Raw genomic sequence first — 21871 nt, forward strand, 5'->3', positions numbered from 1 at the left:
GTTGAAATCGAACCGCCAAAAATCTAACTGGCCTGCTCGCCCCGCCCACTGAGGCCCCTGATTGGGTGTGCCTGGCACTGGGGGCCTCTGATTGGAGTTAACGGAGTATCCCATAGAGGCTGGGAAACTGGAGGCGGAAGCATTTAAGAGCATTCTGTTGTAAATTCTGGACGCTTCCTCAGGAGCCCAGATAAAACAAATAAGGAGCTAAAGTGCAGGGGCTCAATAAAAACTTTTAATTACACTTAAAAGATTTTTGTACAGTACAACGGTGAATATTCAGTTAATGTTCATAAGAGTCTACTTTTATCAAATGCTAAACTAAATGCATCTGCATTTTCATTCCCCAGTCCTCAATGCTCCCATCAAGATTGTTGAGCCATCTTCCGAAAGTTTCACCTACAGTTTTGACTGAACCAATATATCAAAAATTCCAGCTGGTCAGGTCTCTGGTGCTGGAAAAATGAATGCTTATTCTCTACGCATTGAACAGCTCTTCCCCAAATGTACTTTAATAAAATCCAATCCCCAGTCCCTAAATTTATTAGATGAAAATGTGGGGGCCAAGGAGCCTCCTTAATGATACATATATTATCCCCTAAAAACAGTGAGAAAGATGATGAGACAAAAACTGATAGACTGTACAGGAGAACAAAAGTCTGGAAGGGAGAAACACTTAAGAAATGAGAGGCAGGAGACCACTTTCTCATTCACATTTACCCACTTTACTATAGTGGAGTAGAATTGACAAGTCTCTAGAAAGAATAAATGGGTCCAGGAATCAGTCTGCTAAGTGCATGAAGAAAGAAGGCAAGGCCTCCTGTTTTCCACTGAACTAGTAGTTCTTAGGATAAAGGGATGGCTGAGGAGAAGGAAGATTGAGGATGATCTGTGGGCCAATTTTGATGGCCTCTTAGGGATAAAAATTAGAGGACTCTCATAATAAAGTGCAGGAAAAGACAAAAATAAAACAGGAGAAATCCTCAAAGAGAGACCAAGATGGGCAGTGCAGATGATAAAAGTATAGAAATAGAATTTTTCAAATTTATATCTTGTCAGGGAGAGAAAATGTAGGGCAGCCACAGAAATACCAAGGCTTCAGGGAACTAGCACCTTTCAAATTGGCACCATGGCCTTTCCCTGTGGGTGGGACCAATAAGGTTTGAAGGACTGTCCAGGCCAGATATCTTAAGTAGAAACGTAGCATTTTGACATGCCTTCTTACTCTATTTGCTACATCTCTCTGCATGGAACACAAGTTGGGGAATGAAGAAGAGCTCATCGCCCAGCTCCAAAGAGAGGGTCAACAGATATATCTCGGCAGTATCAGGCTGGTAAATGTAGTGGTTCTGGTATGGGTGACTTCCTGATTCATTCTTTACTTTTCTCATGATTAGGAGAATGGTTCAAATCCAGGGAAGGGGGGAAGAAAAAAAACCCAAAAAACAAACTGTTTCATATCTGAGATTCCCATTGTGCAATAGCATTTGTTTCCATGACTCCAGTGATTAGAGTTTTCATATTTCTGTCCAGAGCTGCCAGGAGCTCCGATCTTCTTCCACTTCCCTCTCCTAGTCTTGGTTCAGCTGACCTGGGAAGAGAGATGCTGGGCTCACACCATCTCTAATCAATTTCCAAACCAGCTATTCTTTCATCATGCCTTTATGGGGAAGTGTTCCAAGTCTAGAGTGCCCCAAACAGCCCAATCCACTTAGAACTGTGCCCACCACTGCAGTCATCTAGGTCAGGGAAGCCAGCAGCTTATAGTGAGTATCCCAGGGCTCCTGAGACTTAAGGGATAGGACAGGGACTGATGAAAAAACAATACATTTCTCATCTGTCTGAGGAAGGGGTGGGCTCTAACTGCAGGATGGGTACTTTCACAAGACTAAAACAATACTGGTTCACAGAAGTTATTTAAAAAAGTAAGACTAAAACCCACAAAATAAAGTATCAACATTTCTCCTCAAATCCTCCAGCGTCAGGGCAAATTCTCTGGAGAACCAGTTTTTTCCTACTTCTACTCCCTGCGAAAAGTGCCTGGCACCTAGTGCCAAAGGCAGGGGAAAAGTAATATGGTGGACAGCTCTGCTACAAGGTGAAAATAAGCAAGCCTTAACGATGAAGTGGCAGAGGACTGATGGTAGTTGCTTGGAACATGGGCTGTAAACACAAGAGGAAGATGAGTGGTAGTAAACAAGCTCTATGTACAGCTCTTGTCAGGATCTCAGGGACACAAATGGAAGGGGAAGCCAGGAGGGCTGGCAGGTGGGGCTTTCTTTAAGGTGAGAGACTACAGAGACTGAATGAGGGAGCCCAGTTTGGCAAGAGAATTAACAACAGTAGGGACAAGGGAGTCAAGGTTTGGAACCTCTTCGGCAAGAGCAGTTCAAAGTGTCTGTCCTTGTCACAGTCAGGCCACCTGGCTCAAGGCAGGGCTGAAGGTGGGTGGGGGCTCTGGAGAGGGTGCTATCCTTCTCTCTCTGCCCCAACTCAATAGTTTGGAGAACGGCTTCTGTCCACCCACTGGTTACCAGTGTCTTGAATCCACCAGCTCAGGTCTCAAGCTGAGCTTCTTGAGGCTCTCATAGCCCACCACAATGACAATGGTGGAGGGCGTGGCAGAGATTATTCTGGCTGAGAGGCCCTTCATGAGGCCCCAGGGCCCCTCCTCTGCCATCAGCTGTCTGAAGGTCAGAATGATGGAGTTCTTGCCCTCAACCTGAAAAAGTCAACACAGTGAAGAGCCATTAATTGCAGTCAAAGTCCTTCTGCTCAATCTCTCACTGCCTTAGGCTGATGTGAAAGAACTGACTGAACTTGGGAATCAGAAGGACTTTGACTGCTTCTGAGGGACAAAGCCAGCACATTGTTGTAGCACAGACTCTGGTGGCCGGGGTTTGAATCCTGCTTCCCAAATTAGCAGAGTAGAGTAACCTCGTGTACAATTTACGTAACAACTTTGCAGTTTCTTCAAACATAAAATCACTAAACAAAAAGAATATTCATAAATGTTGAAAACAGTGCCTAAATAGATGCAAAGTGTTCAATAAATTGTGGCTTTTATAAATATCATTAAGTAAGCTGTGTAGCTCTGACTCTTTGGAATAGGTCCTTTCTTATTTCAGGGAAGCTGGAGATTAAATTTCCCTAAAGTCCTCTGTAGCTATGCCAGTCCAAGATTTTAAGTCTCATCATCTTAATTTCTCTTGACTCTTAGGGTCAGAGTCTTCCCTCTGGCCCAGTTGTCTCCCATGATCACCCTGGCCTGTCTTCTCCAAGACACTGGAAGCCTGACAAGGCAAGGGCATCTCTCAACAGCCTGTGTCCACTGTCAAACAAAATAATAGAGATTTCCCTCAGTCCAGACTCTTCCCCAGTGCAGCCAACAAGACGTGAACTGGGAGAGGACTTGGGGAGTAAGACAGTCCCTGACTCACAAGACATTCAAGTAATGACAAACTGTGCCTACAACTGGCTGGTTTGGTTTGTGCTTTTTGTACATTTTATTGTAATATGCAATACATACAATATTGAATTTGCTAATATTATCTTTAGCCCAACCCTCAAAGACAAAGATTGGATTTTATTAAAGCTACTGATAGTAAAAAGCAATAATGAGAACAAACAAAAATGAGGTATTTAACTTTTATAACAGAGTCATCAGGGCAGAACCACGTCCTAAGTCAGGGTCTACTTGTACTGGAGAGGAAGAGGGGAGTGAGGAGGGGGCAGGGAGGAGTGGGGAGGTGCCCTTAGACAGGGGCATGACCACCTTGTGAAGGTGATGCAGTCCCAGGGAAGTATCTGTACTAAGCAGTGATTGTTTCTGTGCTGCAGTTCTTCAGAGTTTGCTAATGTTATCAAATCACATATTCTCCCTTTCTTTCTGCCTAAATCTTTACACAGCACAGCCTGCTCTCCTGGTCTAGGAGCTGGTGTCAGTCTCTGAGCTGACTGAAGACAGGTGGGCTCTAATCTCAGCACCACCAAAGGCTTTTGCACCCCCAGTGCTTTTGCTGACTCCACACCATACAGTATGGAAACCTGAGAAGCCATACAAGAACAGTTACTCTCATTGTGTGTAAAGGGCGCAGAGCCAAGTAGAAAAAGTAGATTTGTGAAATCAACATGGCTTTTTTGAGTAAGCATAATCCTGCAAAGTGAGGATAGGGTGGTTTATAGGTTCTGCTGATAAAATGACAGGCTGGAAGAAATTGGTAAAGAGTCCTGCGGGGGGTGGTTATATAAAGGAGTCGAAGCATGCATGCAAAGTAGCAGAGATAAGAAGTGCATTCATTCTAAATGCTTCTAACTGCTTAAATGGTTTCTGTACACAGTGAGCAGTAACCACAGGAAGGGACTTGGGTGACCAAGAGAGAAGACTGTCTGGACTAGAGGCTCCTGAGACAAAGAGATCAGTGAAATGCTTATGGGTCCTCTAATAGAGAGTGGTCTTACCTGTACACGGGTCCGGATGACATCCATGGGATTGGTAAGGATGGAGGCAGTGGCCCCAGCCAAGGGCCCCGAGATGGCTTGGAAGACAATGTGAGGGCACTCTTTAGGACAGAGGTGTGAGAGCTGCTCTGTAATCAGAAGAAAGCCAATGTCTTAAGACATGAGGTACTAGCCCCAAACCTCACTATGCTTGTGGCATTCCTAACAATAACCAAATGCCCATCATTAGCCATCAAAATTCATCCTCTTTTTTTCCCTTCTTTTTTCATCTTCCATCTGCATCCACCAAAAACAAAAAAAACAAAAACAACAAACCCCAACCATCAGGTTCCTTCCAGCAGTCATCTTGGACATGTCACCCTTTTAAAGTGGTCAAGAGTCTTTGGTTCCTTTCACTTGATGAACAGAAAATTCTTCCTGATAAAAACACCTTATGCCTCTTACTCTCCCAGACCCTCAGGCAAGAAAAGCTTACACAGCAGACTCGCTTATATACGTGGTGAATTAGTCTGGTGGTTGCTAAAGAAAGGAGCTGGTGACCCAGGTGGATGAGGAGGCTCTTTATTGCATATCTTTCCCTACCTTTTTCATTCTAAACCATTCACATATGTTCACAAATATTTTAAAAATTTACAATACAAAGGGAAAGTCATATTCAGAAGTGAGTTATTTCTCCAGCCTAAATGAAGAGGAAAAACCCCAATTTTTCTAGGTGCTCTTGAAGATGATGAAATGGTACTCAAGTTCACCCACTCACAATATCACTACGAAGTCCACCTGCAATTTGTTTGCTTTAACCTCTCTGGGGTTACATCTACATACTGAACAAAGGTATACAGAGTGATCAACACAGGCCAGTCACCCTAGGTCCAGGATAATAATGAATAAAATAGCCTCAAATCCTGTTCTTCCAAAATTTACATAAGGGTAGGAATTGTCAGTCTTGGGGAAGATGGGTGATAAACAAAAAGTATACAGTAATATGTGCTATAGACAAGTTATATGTGCTATAGATAAGAATGCTATAGACAAGAATGAAGCAGGCGCGAGATACAGGAGAGTCACTGGAAGGGAGGAGAGGTGTTGCCAATATAAACAAGGTGGTCATGGAAAAAAATTTAAACTCAAACTCACTCTCAAGTCAGAGGTGACCCTCCTCTGGATTTTGAAGGTTATGCTTTTCATGGGAGGAGATTGCCCTTGCTTGGAGCTGCTTGTTTTTGTTGTTGCTGTGGGCTATGGAGTCAGAAAAGACCCACAGCTACCCCTTCAGCAGGTTTTCAGAGGCAATCAATCACACAGGAGAAGCACATCCTTCTCCTATGGAGCAGCTGGTAGATGTGAAATGCCAGAGAGGTGTGGCCTTCTAGTTAGCTGCAGTCTATGCCTCCGGGACTCCCAGTCATGGAAGGTCTCTCCAAAATTGGTGATATCTGAGCAAAAATTTGGGAGATCTGGGAGAAGAGCTTCCAATCAAAGGTAACACCATAACAAAGACCCTGCAGCAGGACACTGCCTGAGGTGCTCAAAGAGGCAGCAAGGACAGCATCCCTGGCACGTGAAGGCAGGGACAGGGGATGAGGCCCTAGAAGTAAAAACACTGGCTTTTACTGAGTGTGATGTGAAGCAGATTCATCCTTTCAAACATTTTTTGGTTTTTTACTTCTTCAGTCGAGTTATTAAAGTGATAACTTTAATCTTTCCACTTCTGCTCCTATTGTTGCTAGTTTACACTAGGAGAGAAATGGCGGTTGGGGTTGCAGGGCAGAAGTGAGGACCTCTAGGTCCCAGCAGACCTGGCAGGATTCCTTAAGCCTGGGCAGAACCACTTCGCCCTCAGTTTCTAATTGCTTTCATCCTTAGGGTAAGGACACAAACAGATGCCAACAGCCTGGTGACTACGCCTTACTGGTGTCCTGTTTCTCCTGAAAAGGGGACATTTTGCAATCATTAGAAGGTCGAGTCTGGATTGGCACTTCCAGCCCCTGGGGCCTGTCTGCACTGGTCCTAGGACTGCAAGTTACAACAGGTTCCATTTCTTACAATTTTGATAATGCAGACATGCCATTTTCCTGGGGCCTGGGGTAAAGACGAAAAATCAAATAAAAGAGGGTAGGTGGAAGAACCCCAATATGCTTCTTTCTTCTCTATTATCTGCTCAATAAATGTTATTGAGAACCTAATTGTCTGCAAGCCAGAAGACTAAACCTGTCAGCCTTGATTTAGGTCCCTCTTGGCTAAACAACTTTAGGCAAGTAACAGACATGAAGGAGCCTTAATGGCACAGGGGGTAAAAAATATTGGGCTGCTAACTAAAAAATCAGTGGTTCAAACTTACCACCAGCTGCTCTGTGGGAGAATGATGAGAGTCTGATTCTGCAAAGATCTGCAGCTTTTGTAACCCTAGGGACAGTTCCATTATCTTCTTACAGGGTCACTACAAGTTATGATCCATTCATTGACAGTGGGCTTGGGGTTTTTTTGTTATTGAAGGTAATAATGGATGCCAGGCACAGAGATTAAGTACTAGGCACAAAACAGAGATGCCTTCATGGAACTTACATTCTAATTGAGAGGTGAGAGTCAGAGGTATAATAATTGCAAATTCTAACAAATGGTCTAAGGAAACAAGGCCTGGAAGAGAAAACAAAAAGAGTGTTCTTTCTAAGAGCGTGGTTAAAGAGTCTCTGCTCAGATGACATATAAGCTGAGGCCTGGTGTGTAAGGAAGCATCTGCTACACAAAGAGCAGGGGAGAGAGTCTTCAGAGGAGCAAGGACATTGTCTGCAAAGTGGGAACAGCCTGGTGTGCAGCAGAAACTGAGAATGGGAGAGGGTGGGCAAGGGTGAGCAAGGGGTGAGAACCACGAGATGGGGCTAGAGAAGGCAGACAGGAGCCCGATCACGAAGAGCTGTGTAGACCATCAGTAGGAAACAGAATTTGATTCTAAGTGTCCATAGGGCAGGCAGCGCTGGCAGATTGTTAAGCAAGAGAATGACAAGACCCAATCTACTCATTCCATAAATATTTACTGAGCACTTACACTTCATCAGGTACAACAGTGGTTAAAAACAGACACAGACCCTAGAGCTGCAGTCTAGTAAAGGAAGAGACACTAACTTAATAATCATACCAATCAATGCATCTTTACAAATTCAGCTAAGTGTTCTAAAAGTGTTCTAAAAGATAAGTAATAAGATAAAGATAAGTGGATTTATGAGAACATATAAAAAGGAACCAGGTCTAGACTGGGATGTCAGGGACGGTATCCTGTGAAGACACCAACATCACAGGGTTGTTCTGAGAATAATGAGAGATACAAGGTCTTAATACAAAGCCTAGCAACAGAAGGCATTCAATAAATACTAGTCTCCTCCATCCAAGGACACAGATGATATTAAGGCAAAATGTTACAATTGCATAAAGAAAGATTGGAGGAGGAAAAACCCATACAAAACCCAAGAGAGTGGAAAGAAGGGAAAGGTCACTTGTGGGTTAAGGGAGAGGATGAAGCAAGGAGGACTGAAGGCAAGCCATGGTTTCACCAGCGATACATGGATCTGGAAGGCATACCAGGTAGAGGGCTGGCATAAGGAAGGCACAGAGGTGGGAGAGACCCATGACTGAGGAACGCATGTGAGGAACCTGCACTGGCTGCAGCCAAAGCTGTGCATAACAGAGCTGTAGAAACATTTCACTGGAAAGGGAAGCTTGAAGAATTTGGATTTTCTTACATGCACAGCAGGAACTTCACAATTATTAATTAATCTATTAAGGATATGCCTGGTGTGTGGTAAAGAAGAGAGCTTGCACCCACACAGCAGCTAGAAGGCGGATGTAGCACTTCTGGAAGGAGGTTCCAGAGGCACGGTTTCCAGGGAAGGCAGAAGAAATTAAGAGAAAGTTGGGAAAGGCAGCCTGTCCTAACCAGAAGTAGATGAGGGGAGGAAGAGGAGGAGGAAGTTGTCAAACAACAAGCTTCAAGCCTCAGTGACTCAGAGGACAAGACCATTGACATGTAAAGTCGGAAGAAAGCAATAGTTTAGAATGAAGGACAGGCAGTCAAGGAATGAAGAGATGAAAATAGAAGATTTTAAGAAAGTGTTTATTTGACTATTCCAAGGATATGGGATGTTCTTTCTACCTAGTGTTATAAATGGGAGCTCTGGTGGCTGAACAGTAAGGAGTTGTACTGCCAACCAAAGGAACACAGTTCGAATCCACCAGCTGAACCTTGGGATAAAGATGGGCAGGCAATCTCTTCCATGCGTTTACTGCCTCTGAAAACCCACTGGATGGTCAGTGATGAGCCATTTCCAATTCAACAGTACACAACAACAGTATTGTAAAACAGACCTAAATATCTCATGGGAGTGAATATTAGGTATTGTAGAAAACAGGGAATATGTAATTTCATCTTCAGCCAATTATACTGATTAGATATGCTAAAAGGAAGTAGCCTGTATGCTTCAACCCAGAAACCCTGTATATATAGTTAGAGGCCTATGCTGGTCATAAAGGGGGCTCCTGGAAGCTTAGAACTTCATTGAGAGATTATGTAGAAAACTTAAGCACCTCCCAGAACTCTTGAGAGAACAGAAAATTTGCATTTGAAAGAAGGAACTGAATTAAAAAGGAGAGATAGACTGTTTTACTTATAAATTTCAAGCCTTTTTAGAAGACCCTTCTTTTTGGAATAGCACTTAAAGGGAGCCAGCAAGTAAAAAGAAAGCCTGATATGCCTGCTTGTGGTGACAACTTGGTTCCACTCAATGACAGAAGTGGGGAAGACACAGCATAAGTTAGAACACATTCCACTGTACCTGCTGACCAAACCCAGAAAGTTTAGGGATTAGACAGCAAGAGAAGAGCGGCTGGCTGGCAGAGCAGCTGTGTGTGGCCTTGTGAGCCTACAGCTGGTACTCACTGACCGATTCCCTGGGGCAAGGATGAGCTGACCAAAACTCAAACAAATGAAGAAAACGATGTCTGACATTGTGAGCTGATGCAGACTGTTGCCATCTGACGATCTGCTCTAGATCTGACTTTGCAGATGTTCAAAACTCCAAACATATAGAAGAGTCTTTAAAGATCAAGGGACATGCTTGTGTCAGAACACTGGTTTGAAAGAGACAATTTCAAATACTGGCTATCTAAAAATGGGTGCAGATAAATCTATGAAGTAGCTGGCTTACACACGTTCAAGGGTTTGCTTAGCTTCAAAAGGAAAGGGAGGATCTGCACTGAATTGTGTCCTCTTTTCCTAATGGGTCTGAGAAAATGCAGATTGATATGTTTATATGAGTCAGCAGTGATTGCTAACAGTATTAATTATAATCATAAAAGCTGTAACTATTGTAAAAGGCAGCTCTAGCTCTGGTGGTGCAGTTCATAGGCGGTTGAGCTGCTTACCCAAAGGCAGAGCCTCTCTGGCAGTTCAAATCCACTAACAACTTCAAGGGATAAAGATACGTGATTTGCAGCCTCCTGAAAACCCACTGGAGTTGCTGAGTTGATTCTGACGTAGAGGTAAGGAGTTTGGGTAACTGTTTGAAGAAGACGACAGGGGAGGCACTTACGTACTAGAGTACAGGGGCCAAACCTAAAGTCCCTTTTGCTATAGTTTTGCTATGCTGTTATCTCTGAGGCTCGGAGCAATGGAAAAATAATTTTCTTTCAGTTAAATTTTATGAGAAGCTATAAAAAGTGACACCAGAGCTCCCCAGAAAGAGTGAAGACAAATTTTGAAGAATGTCAACAGATTAGATGGTGTGTTGAGTAATCTCACCCTTAATGAAAGACTGTCAGTGACTGTTTGGACTGGTAAAATGATCGTGAGATGAAACATAGTCCATCCGGTAAGAAAGAAGGGCCATGGGATGGCATGCAGTATAGTAAACAGTGGCCTAGAAGTAAGGAATTGTGCATAAGATTTGAATCTGCCAGGTGCTCCATGGAAGAAAGATGGGTAATCTAATCTAACTCTCATGCGATAAACTGCCAATGAAAACCTGCTGGAAGGTCAGTTTCAACTCGATGGTACACAGTAAAAAGTAGTAGTCATGGTTTGTTAACTCTCATCAAATGACTAAGAAGGACTCTACAGCTGAGGTACAGGAGGCCCACTAAGGAGACCGGACAGCTTGCTAATGACCTAAGAAGGGGCCTGGCACACTCGTGGGATGTTGCTGTTGTTAGCTGACATCAAGTTCACTCTGACTCACAGTGACTGTAGTGCAACTGATCAAAACCCCACATGAATGCTGCGCTCTCCTGACGCGCCCAGCCCTCGTCTGCCTCCTCTGCACACCCTCCGCTCAGCACCCATCATGGCCACCGTTCAGCAGCTGGTAGGAAGATGGCGCCTGGTAGACAGCAAAGGCTTTGACAAGTACATGAAGGAACTGGGAGTGGGAATGGCTCTGCGGAAAATGCGCGCAATGGCCAAGCCAGATTGTATCATCACTTCTGATGGCAAAGCCCTCACCGTGAAAACCAAAAGCACCTTGAAAACAACACAATTCTCCTGTAACCTGGGAGAAAAGTTTGAAGAAACTACAGCTGATGGCAGAAAAACTCAGAGTGTCTGCAACTTTACCGATGGTGCCTTGGTTCAGCGCCAGGAGTGGGATGGGAAGGAGAGCACAATCACCAGAAAGTTGGAAGATGGGAAATTAGTGGTGGAATGTGTTATGAACAATGTCACCTGCACTCGGATCTATGAAAAAGTAGAAAATTCCATCTTTGCTTTGGAAAGGAATTAGTTATAAGAATGAACAAGCTCAGTTCAATGAGCAGATCCCCATACCGCTTCTTTATTTTGTTGGTTTTTTCCCCACTACTGTGTTCATTTCTTTCTGCCACAAACATTTTACATGCAGCTATTTCAAAGTGTTGGTTTAAGTAGAATCATCTCCTTGGTTAGTAAATAAATGTGTTTGTGCTAATAAAAACAAACAAACAAAAAAAACTCACATGAGCCTGCACCGTTCTCACAACCTCCAATGTGCATAAGCCCATTGCTGCAGTCATTGTGACAAGCCATTTCACCGAGAGATTTCCTCTCCTTCACTGACCTTTACTTTTCCAAGGACTTACAGGGATGGAACATGCAAATAAGATATATAGAACCCTAATGAGGGGACTGGTTCATTTTGACATCCTTTGAGACTTTGATGGTGGAGTGGGTTATCCTAAAGACTTTGTAACACTTGTTCAAGAGAGGTGTGCCTATGGGCAAGGATGAGATGAAGCTATCTTGTTGTGTAGCACAGAGTCAGAAACGACCCAGAGCCTGGGAGGAGATTGCTCATTCTTCTCCCAAGCAGCAGCAGGTGGCCTCAAACCACGTGCCTTAGGGATTGCAATGCAGCTTCTTGCTAGTAGGATACCAGAGCTCCCTGAGATGAAGCTATCTTGATTGAAGAACTGTACCCTGGGTCACTTCTGATCCTAACTAGTAATCTATTACTTCTCTAAAAAGGCCAATAATTGAGAGTATAATCTGAGTTCTGTGTACCCACTGCAATGATTTCTGAATCCCAGCAGGGAAACAGAGAGTACCATGTGTGGAAAAGCTAGTGTCAGAAATGGTAACAAGATTGGAGAAGGGAAGTATGTCTGACCTGAGCCTCTCAGGAATCAGCCTTGAGCTGTTGATCTTGATCCTCCTTGCACCGTGTGAAGTTGGAGGCCTCTGCCATGCATCTTCACAAAGGTATAATCAGAAAAAAAGGAGTATGAAAAAAGCACAGAACCACAGAAACGGAATAATTGCAAAGCCAGGAAATCATGACAAAGTATGATCTGAAAAGTTTTAGATAGGCTCAGAAAGACTGCCTACTGTGAAGAGTAAGGAGTCTGCAGCAAAGACTGTAGTAGTGACCTGAAAACGTCTATTCTTGACAATGTGTTCTGTCCTTTCAAAAGCAAATCTGAAAATATGCTTATCAAGGCCCTTAATGCTTTCTTCTGATCCAGTAACTCCATATCTAGGAAATGCTTAAGACAAGTAAAATGTTTTATAAACGAGATGCATTATAAGAAGAGAAGTTCAAGGTTATAACTGACTTTAAATTTAACAATGTTGAGGAAAGGCATCAAACTCAAAAGCTCACTAGGAGCCAAACAGTCCATGGGTTTTAATCTCTCCACCTTCCAATTCTTGGTCAATACTCTAACTAACCTTAGTTGATTCTAATGTACCAAGAGCATCTAGAACTGTTCTATCCATCGTTACCTGTTTAACTGCCTTACTGCCCCTACAAAGAATCCCTCGTGCTATAGCAGCTAAATATTTCAGCTGATAACCCAGCAGCAGTTAGAACTCACCAGCCACTCTAAAGAGAAAAAAGAAGTAGCCTGCATCTATAAAGATTCACAGCCTTGAAACCCTTATGGGCAGTTCTACTCTGTTCACTGTGTTGCTATGCATCAGAATCAACTTAATCTAAACGCCAGTTGTTCAAACTCACCGGTCACTCTGCAGGAGACAGATTTACAGTCTCAGAAACCCTAAAGAACAGGGTTTTTTCCATCCTATAAAGTCTCTGGCGGCCTAGTGGTTACAAAGCTGCACTGCAATCCCAAAGGAATGTGGTTCGAATCCACCAACTGCTCCACGAGAGATGGACACAAAATCTCCTCCTGTGCAATTCGGTTCTGACTCAACAACATATAACAACTAACAACAGAGTCACTAAGACTCAGAAATGACTTAACAGTGGGTTTGTTTTATTTTTATGGTACCCCTTCTACTTTACTACAAACTCGATGAAGGCAAAAACCAGGCCTTATTAATCTTTGAACCTTCTTTGCATATAACAATAAAAATTTAATGAGTGAACAGTTCACTCTCTCCTTCTGCCATTAAATCTTGCCTTTCTGCAACATGCATAGAGCCACAGCATCTCAGCTACATTCACAAGCTCGGCCCTCGCATCCCTCTCTGGAACACCACTTACCTGCATAAAAGTGATAGAAGGGCCACCAGACAGCACTATTTGGGATGTAGGTGAGCAGTGAAGCCACATAGCCTCGGTAGAAGCCTCGAGGCCCATCAGTTTGTAGGATCTGCCTGATGATGTCCTTGGTTTGGCCAAAAGCAACCACTCTTTGTCCCTCTGCATTCCCATGCACCTGGAAGCGACCCATTTTTTCCCCCTTGCGCTGCATCATCAGATGCTGGGAAACCACATCAATGGGTACCGTGATGCTCTGGGCCACCAGGGAGGCTGAGCCACCTGCCACCAGTGATTTGACTGTGTTACTCTGGCTGTAGTCAGATACAAACTTCCGAGTGAGCTCATAAGTGGTGACATAGCATTGGCCAGAGATGAGGGTGAAGGTGTTGACCAGGAAACCCCGGTACAGACCGGTCACCCCATCTGCCCGGAGAATCTTGATGAAGGCGTCAAATGTCCCCTGGTAAAGGCTCTTGCCCTTCTGAACCTGCAGTAGGGTACGGATGAGGGTGAATGGGTAGACGCTGACACGGATCATCATTGTCATTGCCACTCCAAAGACGTAGAACTTCTTCTTGTCCAGGTGTTCCCATTCAATGATCTGGATGTTGCGTTTGTCCTCCATTGTACCTGCAGGCAAGGGGATTTGAATAGGTGCAGAGATGTGAGGAAGAGGTCAGGACTTTGCCTTTCTTCTTCTCCTTCTGTCTAGACCATCATCTCCTGGGGCACTCACCCTTATAGCTTAGAATTCAACCAGCCTGGCTCTTCCAAACCCCACCAGAGTCTTCCTTCTTAGATTAGGATGTTACCCCCCAACCAGTACTTCCCAACTCGGGTCCCCTCATCAAGAAGTAGTTTCTCAGGGGAGCTCTGGTGGCCTAGTGGCAAGAAGCTGCACTGCAATACCAGAGGCACACAGTTCAAATCCACCAGATGCTCTGCCGGGTAAGGAGGGACAATCTCCTCCTGTGCCAGTCAGATCCGATTTGACCGTACACACAAACACACACACACACACACACACACACACACACACACACACACACAAAATAGAATAATTTTTTTAAAAAAAGTAGTTTCTCAGGGAGTTCTGGTGGCCTAGTGGCAAGAAGCTGCACTGCAATCCCAGAGGTTTGCAGTTCAAATCCACCAGATGCTCTGCTGGAGAAGGAGGGACAATCTCCTCCTGGACCAGTCAGATCTGATTTGACGGTACACACACACAAAAATAATAAAATAAAATTTTTAAAAAAGAAAGAAATAGTTTCTCACCTCAGTGACCACCTGGCTCCTTTACCTCCTCCTTTAAGAGCATCTACTCTCAGTCCTCTGCCCGCACCCTGATAGTACAGCTCTGGGCAAGGATCACTCACCTCTGGCTGACCCAGGCAGAGCTGAGGAAGGTGCAGGAAAACTAACCATCTAACAGAATGCAGGGAGGGCCTTTAAATGTAAGTGACACTGAGCAGGCTCACGGAAGCACCACCATTTTTGGCCTTTTACCCTAGGCATCCTCTTAGCACCATTTATCATCTGACTCTTTATTATCACTTTATTTCTGGTTTCGGGTGTTGGCCCTTCTGGGGTCTCCTGACCTATGCTTCTCATATTCTCTCCAGCGTATATTAGGATAAAGTGTGGAGAAAAGGATAAGTGGGACTTTCACGCCAGAGGGCACCCCCGTCACCTCCTCTCTCTCCAGTGAAAAGAAAGCTAAGTCAGAAAGCTAAGTACAGGCCAAAGGTCAGAGTCCTTTCTTTGGTTATTAGATAACTCACACCAAAGGAGAACAGAAAAGAACCTCCTGAGAGTAAGTGGTTTTCCTGTGAGGACTTGAGAACTACATGGTAGAGGACATGGTTGACCCTTTCCATCCCTAAGCAGATAAACCACAACCTCAAGTAATATAAAGACTTTGCCTTTAAGCATCTCATTGTTGAAGGAAATCGTATCACTCTGGGGAATGGATATAAAATACAGAGATAAAGAAATGAGGGCAAATTAATGTACATGCAACCTTCACAATAACTATATTCATTACTTGAAATTTCAAATAAAACGAATCACTTTCCAACTTAGGAAGTGCCAACCAAAAGACATCATATATTAGATACATTTCATGGTAACTTACCCTTGTTCTATGGTATATTGGAAATTTATCAGGTAGAGGGGGAAGTGACTCATTATATTCAAGGAGGTAGGTAATAAAAGGTTCCCAACTTTAAGCAAATTCTCTTAGGGCTAGAAAAAGAGGCAGCCACATCTCAGGGTCAACTCTAGAGAGCTATAATGCTCTACACCAGCAAGCCCAGTGCCAGTACTATGACACACCTCAGAGCGATGCTTACACAGGTCTGTCCTCAACCACCTTCAACCAAACTTCGCAACACAGGCTTCGGGTAGCTTCTATTCCATGAGAACTGCCCTCAGTTTGACTATGGAAGGCAGTGTAAGAGCAAGGACAACTTTTCAGAAATCTCTGTCCTCAACTACATTACTGTCATAAAAAGTACGGGTTACCTGCAGTGCAAATTGAGTACATGAGAGCTGAAGTTTTCCTCAAGGTGAAGCAGGGGTCAGATACAGGTAAACATGACAGGATCCCTGGAAAGGGAGAAGGAGTATGTGTAGACAGTGAAAGGGAGAGAACAAAAGGTTGGAACTGAGAAAACAGAAATTATGTAGGTTGAGTAGATTGGAGAATCTGAGCTGAGGAAACTGAGCTAAAGGTGAGGTTAGTTTCTGCAGTCAGGAGAACAGCTGACCCCCGAAGCACAGATGAGCCACTGCCGTGCATGAAGGTATCCCCAACTCCCAGCTTCAGCCTAAGACACCCACCAAATCCATTAGGACAAACTTCTCTTCAACCTTTCAAGAGATGGTGGGAGATAGTAACACGATGTTTCCATCCTAGAGAGTTTATCATTCAATACCTCCACGGTCATGTTTTCAATAGCACTGTGAGCTGAGGAGGGATACAGAGACCCTAAGATTTATTGGACATCTATTAGCACATGTAATCTTTACAATTAACCTGTGTACATACTGTTAGACAGTTTCAACAAATGAATAAATAGAAGGTCAAGTAGGTTAAAAGTAACAGGCATGCATCAGGGTAGTGGTGAAGGAAGGATGTGAGCCAAGGTTTCTCCTCTCCACCACCATGTCTTCATCCCCTTGGGAGCTGAACAGTTCCAAAACAAATCGTTCTCTTTGGTCTAAAGCCACTTAAAGGTGAAGCAGAAGCTCATGGCTCTGCAGGAGGCCAGGGATTTTTTTTAGCTTTGTGCTGGACAAACCTAGAATTGCATCTGCTTTTGCAGTGCGTGTGTGGAGTGGCTAAGACAAGCAGCTGAACAGGCATGTTGTTGTGACAGGACAAAAACAGCAAGGCTCAAGCTGGGGGCCTCTTACTAGGCTCACGTGCTAAGCAGGGCAGAAGGGCAAAACAACTGAGTGTCACAGAGCAGTAATGGATTTCATTCAAGATCCTGGTTCTATGTGTACCTTCTCACTCATTGAGCTAAAACATAGCAGACCAACAACTCTTCATGACAATGACAAAGAAGGATCCAGTATCCCCAACCCTTTCCTCATCTCTCACACAAACCAGTCTATATCAAATTCCCTTAAAGGAGAGGGGAATTTCTGGGGCAGGAGAGTCCCATCATCACCATGGCGACAAAAGAAAACTACTAAAGGTCATGCCTCAAAAAAATAAGCTACTCCAGCTGGAAAGAGAAATGCATTGCGATTACCAGTACCCTCTACTGAGTGGAGGCTGCTCTTAAATGTAGGCCTGCTCTTTGTTATAACCTCTTCTTAAATTCCTGCTGAAATATCAAACCAGTTCCTCTTTCAGAAAATCCTCTATGCAGATACTGCTATGCCAACTTCCTTCAACCTCAACTCAGGGAGCCTGATTTCTTTTTATCTGCACAACTCTAATTCTAGATTTTCTCCCAGCTTTGAACACTGCTCAGACACAAAGCTGAAGAGCTTTCCTGTGCTGACCCAGCTGACAGTCAGGATTAGCAAACATTTTGTCTAGGAATCGCCACTTAAGATGTCAGAAGCCATCCCAACTGGTGGGGAGGGATGAACTGACTCAGGTATGCCCATCTCTCCTTTCACATTTACTAAACAGTAAATACAAATCAGTAATACTAAGTTCTGAGATAAGATGCTGACTTGAAAGAGAGTGGTGTCACAATAGAAAGAACACTAGTAGTTAGATTTACTGGGACTAGGGCGACATGCTGTCTTCTGTGCGATTTACTGCCTCTGAAAACTAGCTGGAGGGCGAGCTACGGAGAGGTTCCAAAAGCACAGGATACAACAACAATGTGCACTGTAACTAATTTCATTGAAACTCAGTTTTCTCATTTGTAGAAGAGTCGTGAAGCAACTCCAGTGAGTTAATATTTAGGAAAGGAAAGCATTCTGTTAACAATTAAATGTTTGCCATTGTAGAAAGATCTACTAGTCAGAGCCACTATTAACAGTTTACAGACCAATAGCATTAGCATCACCAGAGAGCTTGCTGTTGTTTGTTGTGTACTAGCAAGTCTGAAGTGACTCATAACTGTGCCACTAGTGGGTTTTCTGAGGTAGTAAATAGCATGGGAGGAGAATGCATGTTTTTCTCCTGAAGAGCAACTGGTGGATTTGAACCAGGTGCCTTTGGATTGACAGAGCAACTCTTTACCACTAAGCCACCGCAGCACCCTTGGGAGCTTGTTAGAAATACATATTACACCCCACCTCATGCTGATTAAGCATGTTAACAAGATCCCCAAGTGATTTACATATTTATCAATGTTTGGGACACAGTGTACTAAATATTAAAGACTGCTGGTATAGTGATTCTTCTGCTCATATCTACCAGCCCAAAGCTATAATGACTTGGCAAGAGCTCTGACTCCATCCTGACATGTCATCAGAACTGGATCCAAAGATGACCACTTGGTCCAGTCCGATGTTTTCCACTGACAACCCCCACCAAACAAGAAGACACCCATTGGTCTTGGTCTTCACATCTCACCCAGAAACAAGCACAGAGACCAACCTCTTCTCCTCTCTCCATTTTCCTTACTGCATCTGTATCTCCATCTTTTCCTCAGGGCTCTACATCTTGGGAGCTGTCTTACATGAATTGTAAATACACTGAAAGGCTTGCCCTCGTGTTCTATTTAATATACATCTCCCTACTCAAGGTCCTTAGGGAGCTCTGCTAGCCTAGTAAAAAGAAGCTGCGCTGTATCTCCGGTTCGAATCCACCAGCTGCTCCCAGGGAGAAGGATGGGCAATCTCCTCACCTGAGATTAAGAACACAACTACTCAAGATTCCTAGTGATGACTTCATCATCTTCAGACGTGGTGAACTCTTCAGCCAACCTTCCTTTGGTCGTATATAGGTAGCCACGTGATCCCTCATCACAGACACCACATGACAACCCTGTCCATGCATTCCACGTGACAGATACCGCTTTTATGCAGCTTCGATTCGATCCTGGCGCCTACATAGGTCCTCAGGCATGTCACCTTTCGCCATGCTTCATGCACTGCCAAGCAAACCTTACGTTTCTCTGTTAGATGCTCTCAATGGGGTCACCCAAAACTCCGCGGAGGCTACCCGGGCACTGCAGCCACCACGGACTCCTTGACAAGTGCGCGTCCTGACGCCCTAGTCCTCACACTGCAAGCCGCCCCTGGTTTCTCACCTTCTCAGATGCCGGCGGCCAGGCTGCGCCTGCGGGGAACTGCAAGCCTGGATCCCTCGGCCGCAGGTGCCACTCTAGCCCCCGTTCCCGACGACTGCCGGCCTCAGGTCGCATCTTCCATCACGACCCGGCTCCCGGTGCTGCCGGAACCGGAAGTTGTGTCGCTTTCATTCCGGCCCCCCTCTCTCCCTCAGGCCCTGGGGGTGGAGAAGAGCGGAGAGCGCGGACACCAATAGCGCTGGGAGCCTTTGAGCCTCTCCCCGGAAAAGCGGGGGCGGGCGGGCCCGGGACCTATCGGATTCGGCCGGGGGCACGCCTCTGCGGCTTCGCCTCGCTCTCTGTTTCCCGGAGAACCAGCAACCGGACTGTTTTTAGAAGAGCAGCGTGTAAACTGGCTACCTGCCCGGTGTATTGGAATTTTAAAAAGTATACAGGAGCTCCTGAGATTGCTTATAATATAGCTGAAAACTCCGGGAATTTGTTTCCTTTGGAGATGTAGCGTCATGATTACATTTCAGTTGTTGTTAGGTGCCGTCCAGTCTTACGACTCATAGCGACCCTGTGAACATCGGATCTGAACCCAGTCCTATCCTGTGCCATCTTCACACTTCCAGACACACTAGAGCCTATTGTGGCAGTCACTGCCTGTCCTGGTTGAGGGTCTTCTCCTTCGCCGACCCTTCACCCTTCCCGTCATCAAGACCCTCTCCAAGGAATACCACCTCCTAACAACATCATCATTCTTGTCTCCAAAGAGCACTCGACTGCACTCACTCCAAGACAGTTGTTTGTTCTTTTGGCCGTCCATGGCATGTTCAGTGCTTTTCTCCAACACCACAGCTCAAAGGCATCAATTCTTCTGTTATCTCTGTTCATTGTCCAGCTCAGATGCATAGCAAATGATGGGAAAGACGATTACCTGAATCAGACGCACCTTAGTCCTCAAACTGATATCATTACTCATCGATAATTTGGAGAGGTTCTTAACTGCATACTTTGCCAGTACAATACATCTCCTGGTTTCTTGACTGCTGGTACCAAGAGTGTTGACCGTGGAACCAAGCAAGCTGTAATTATTAACAATCTCAGGTCCATGGGTGAGGGGAGCTGAGATTTCAGAGCGTCTCTGAAAGCCGGAAGCCTCAGATTCTGGGAAAGGCTAAAAGATGGCGTGGATGTCCCCTACCACAATCAGTAGCCTGGAAATGCCTGGAGTTTGGGTGGGTTCCAGGCCTGCGGGGTGGGGGGTGGGGGGAATGGATATATGCACAGATAGGGACAGACCTGAATCCCGAGGGAGTTCAAAATACCTGGAGGCAAAATGCCTGTGGCAAAATGTTCTGGAAAGTGCCTGGGAAATTTTATGAGCAAATGGACATTTCTGAGGGAGAGAGAAGTCAGAAAAGAAGTCTGAGAGTGGAGAGGCAGAAGTCAGAAGAATAGGGGCAAAGAGTTCTTGATGGGAGGATGTGCCAGATAACTCCCACCAAGAAAGAGTGAGGAGTTCAAGGAAAGTGGACATTACTGACAACTGGACATAAGCACAAAATGGATGGAAATAGACAGGAGAGGATCTGTCCCCTCAGTCCATGCAGGCATCCCTCCAGCGTGTTCTTAGCAATAGGTGTGCCCATATCAAGCCCACGCCTGCTTGGGGTCCCTAGAGGATCCCCTAAACCACCACTAAGCCATATGACAACCCCACAGAACCGCAGGTGGGGGCCCAATCAAACTCGGTTGCTTCAGAGTAGTGTCAGTCATGGAGCCTCTTCACAAGCACTCAAAGTGTTCAGTTAGCAGGCATGCACACAAAATGGGAGAAGAGGAAAGAAATGGGACTGTGTCTGTTTCGTTATCATTGAAGTTTTGACACTATGCGAGCTGGTAGGTTCGAGAGAGAGATTGAGGGGCGCCACACTTGCCCCAAAAGAGAGCGGGGGTACAACATACCTTGACTCCTTTCCCGGGTTTTGTACACCAGGATGTTAGGTCTTCACACTGCACTCAAGGAAGACTAGGAGGTAACAATGCCCCAAGGTGAGTTGGCAGATTTTTATAGTAAAAGTCTTTAGGGAGGGAAGAGAAGGACATTCCATTGTGGTTTAGCCAGGTGGGCGAAGCTGTTCACTCCTTTGTTGACATCCTTTGTTGACTCCTTTGTTGAATTCTTCATTCTTCTCTTTGACGTTGGTCTGGGCCTGACAGAGTCTTCCTCGAGTCCTGATGCCACATTCCTCCTCATAACGTCCAGCTCCTGAATGATCTGTTCTATGTATAGATTGAAAAGGTGTGGAGAGATAGGATCCATCCCTGACACATCCCATTCCTGTTCCTGAACCATGCTGTGTTTCCCTGCTCTGTTCTGACTGCTGCTTTCTGGTCCAAGTATACATTTCACATGAGCACAATTAAGTGCTCTGGGATTCCCATTCTTCTCAAAGTTAGCCAAAATTTGTTGTGATCCACACAGTCAAATGTCTTTGTATAATCAATGAAAATTAAAAAAAAATATTTTTAAAAATCAAAAGACATTTTGCATTGGGAAAACCTGCAGCCCAGAACTTCTTTAAAGTGTTATAGAGCAAGGATATTAAAGACTAAAGTATGTTGTTGTTATGTTTTTGTTATGTGCCGTCGAGTCGCCTGCGACTCATAGCGACCCTATGTACAACAGCCCTAAACTCCGCTCTGTCCTGTGCCAATCGCACTGTCTGATACTCC

At 44.7% G+C, this 21871-nt stretch overlaps 2 protein-coding genes and 1 pseudogene across 3 annotated transcripts; 2 read left to right on the forward strand and 1 right to left on the reverse strand.

Annotated features, from left to right (window-relative positions):
• Positions 1–2530: 2530 nt before the first annotated feature.
• On the reverse strand, positions 2531–19471 carry SLC25A44 (solute carrier family 25, member 44). Of its 2 annotated transcripts, XM_006895765.1 has the most exons (4): positions 19456–19471; positions 13425–14054; positions 4462–4589; positions 2531–2722 (listed from the first exon to the last, which is right to left on the reverse strand). In XM_006895765.1, exons 2-4 carry the CDS (start codon positions 14047–14049, stop codon positions 2531–2533), a joined length of 945 nt encoding a protein of 314 aa, XP_006895827.1. In that variant the 5' UTR covers positions 14050–14054; positions 19456–19471. The 2 variants fall into 2 exon arrangements, with proteins under 2 accessions (XP_006895827.1, XP_006895826.1); XM_006895764.1 differs by lacking the exon at positions 19456–19471 and having other exon boundaries at positions 4462–4613; positions 13425–14049.
• On the forward strand, positions 10764–11414 carry LOC102863557 (fatty acid-binding protein, epidermal-like). The gene has a single exon (XM_006895763.1). The coding sequence runs from the start codon at positions 10791–10793 to the stop codon at positions 11223–11225; it is 435 nt and encodes a 144-aa protein (XP_006895825.1). The 5' UTR covers positions 10764–10790; the 3' UTR covers positions 11226–11414.
• LOC102855410 overlaps positions 15968–21871 on the forward strand; it is a 13867-nt pseudogene continuing 7963 nt past the window's right edge.

The sequence above is a fragment of the Elephantulus edwardii genome, unplaced genomic scaffold (assembly GCF_000299155.1).
Source record: "Elephantulus edwardii isolate Elephantulus edwardi_28Jun2011 unplaced genomic scaffold, EleEdw1.0 scaffold00176, whole genome shotgun sequence".
Lineage (NCBI taxonomy): Eukaryota > Metazoa > Chordata > Mammalia > Macroscelidea > Macroscelididae > Elephantulus > Elephantulus edwardii.

Bases quoted from the DNA above. Each gene is read 5' to 3' on its own strand.
- SLC25A44 (XM_006895764.1), bottom strand. From the start codon at position 14,049: ATGGAGGACAAACGCAACATCCAGATCATTGAATGGGAACACCTGGAC. The intron at 4,614-13,424 runs GTAAGTGGTGTT...TCATGTCTTAAG, and splicing joins CTTCTATCACTTTTATGCAG to ACATTGGCTTTCTTCTGATT. The intron at 2,723-4,461 runs GTAAGACCACTC...TGACTTTTTCAG, and splicing joins TCATCCGGACCCGTGTACAG to GTTGAGGGCAAGAACTCCAT.
- LOC102863557 (XM_006895763.1), top strand. From the start codon at position 10,791: ATGGCCACCGTTCAGCAGCTGGTAGGAAGATGGCGCCTGGTAGACAGC.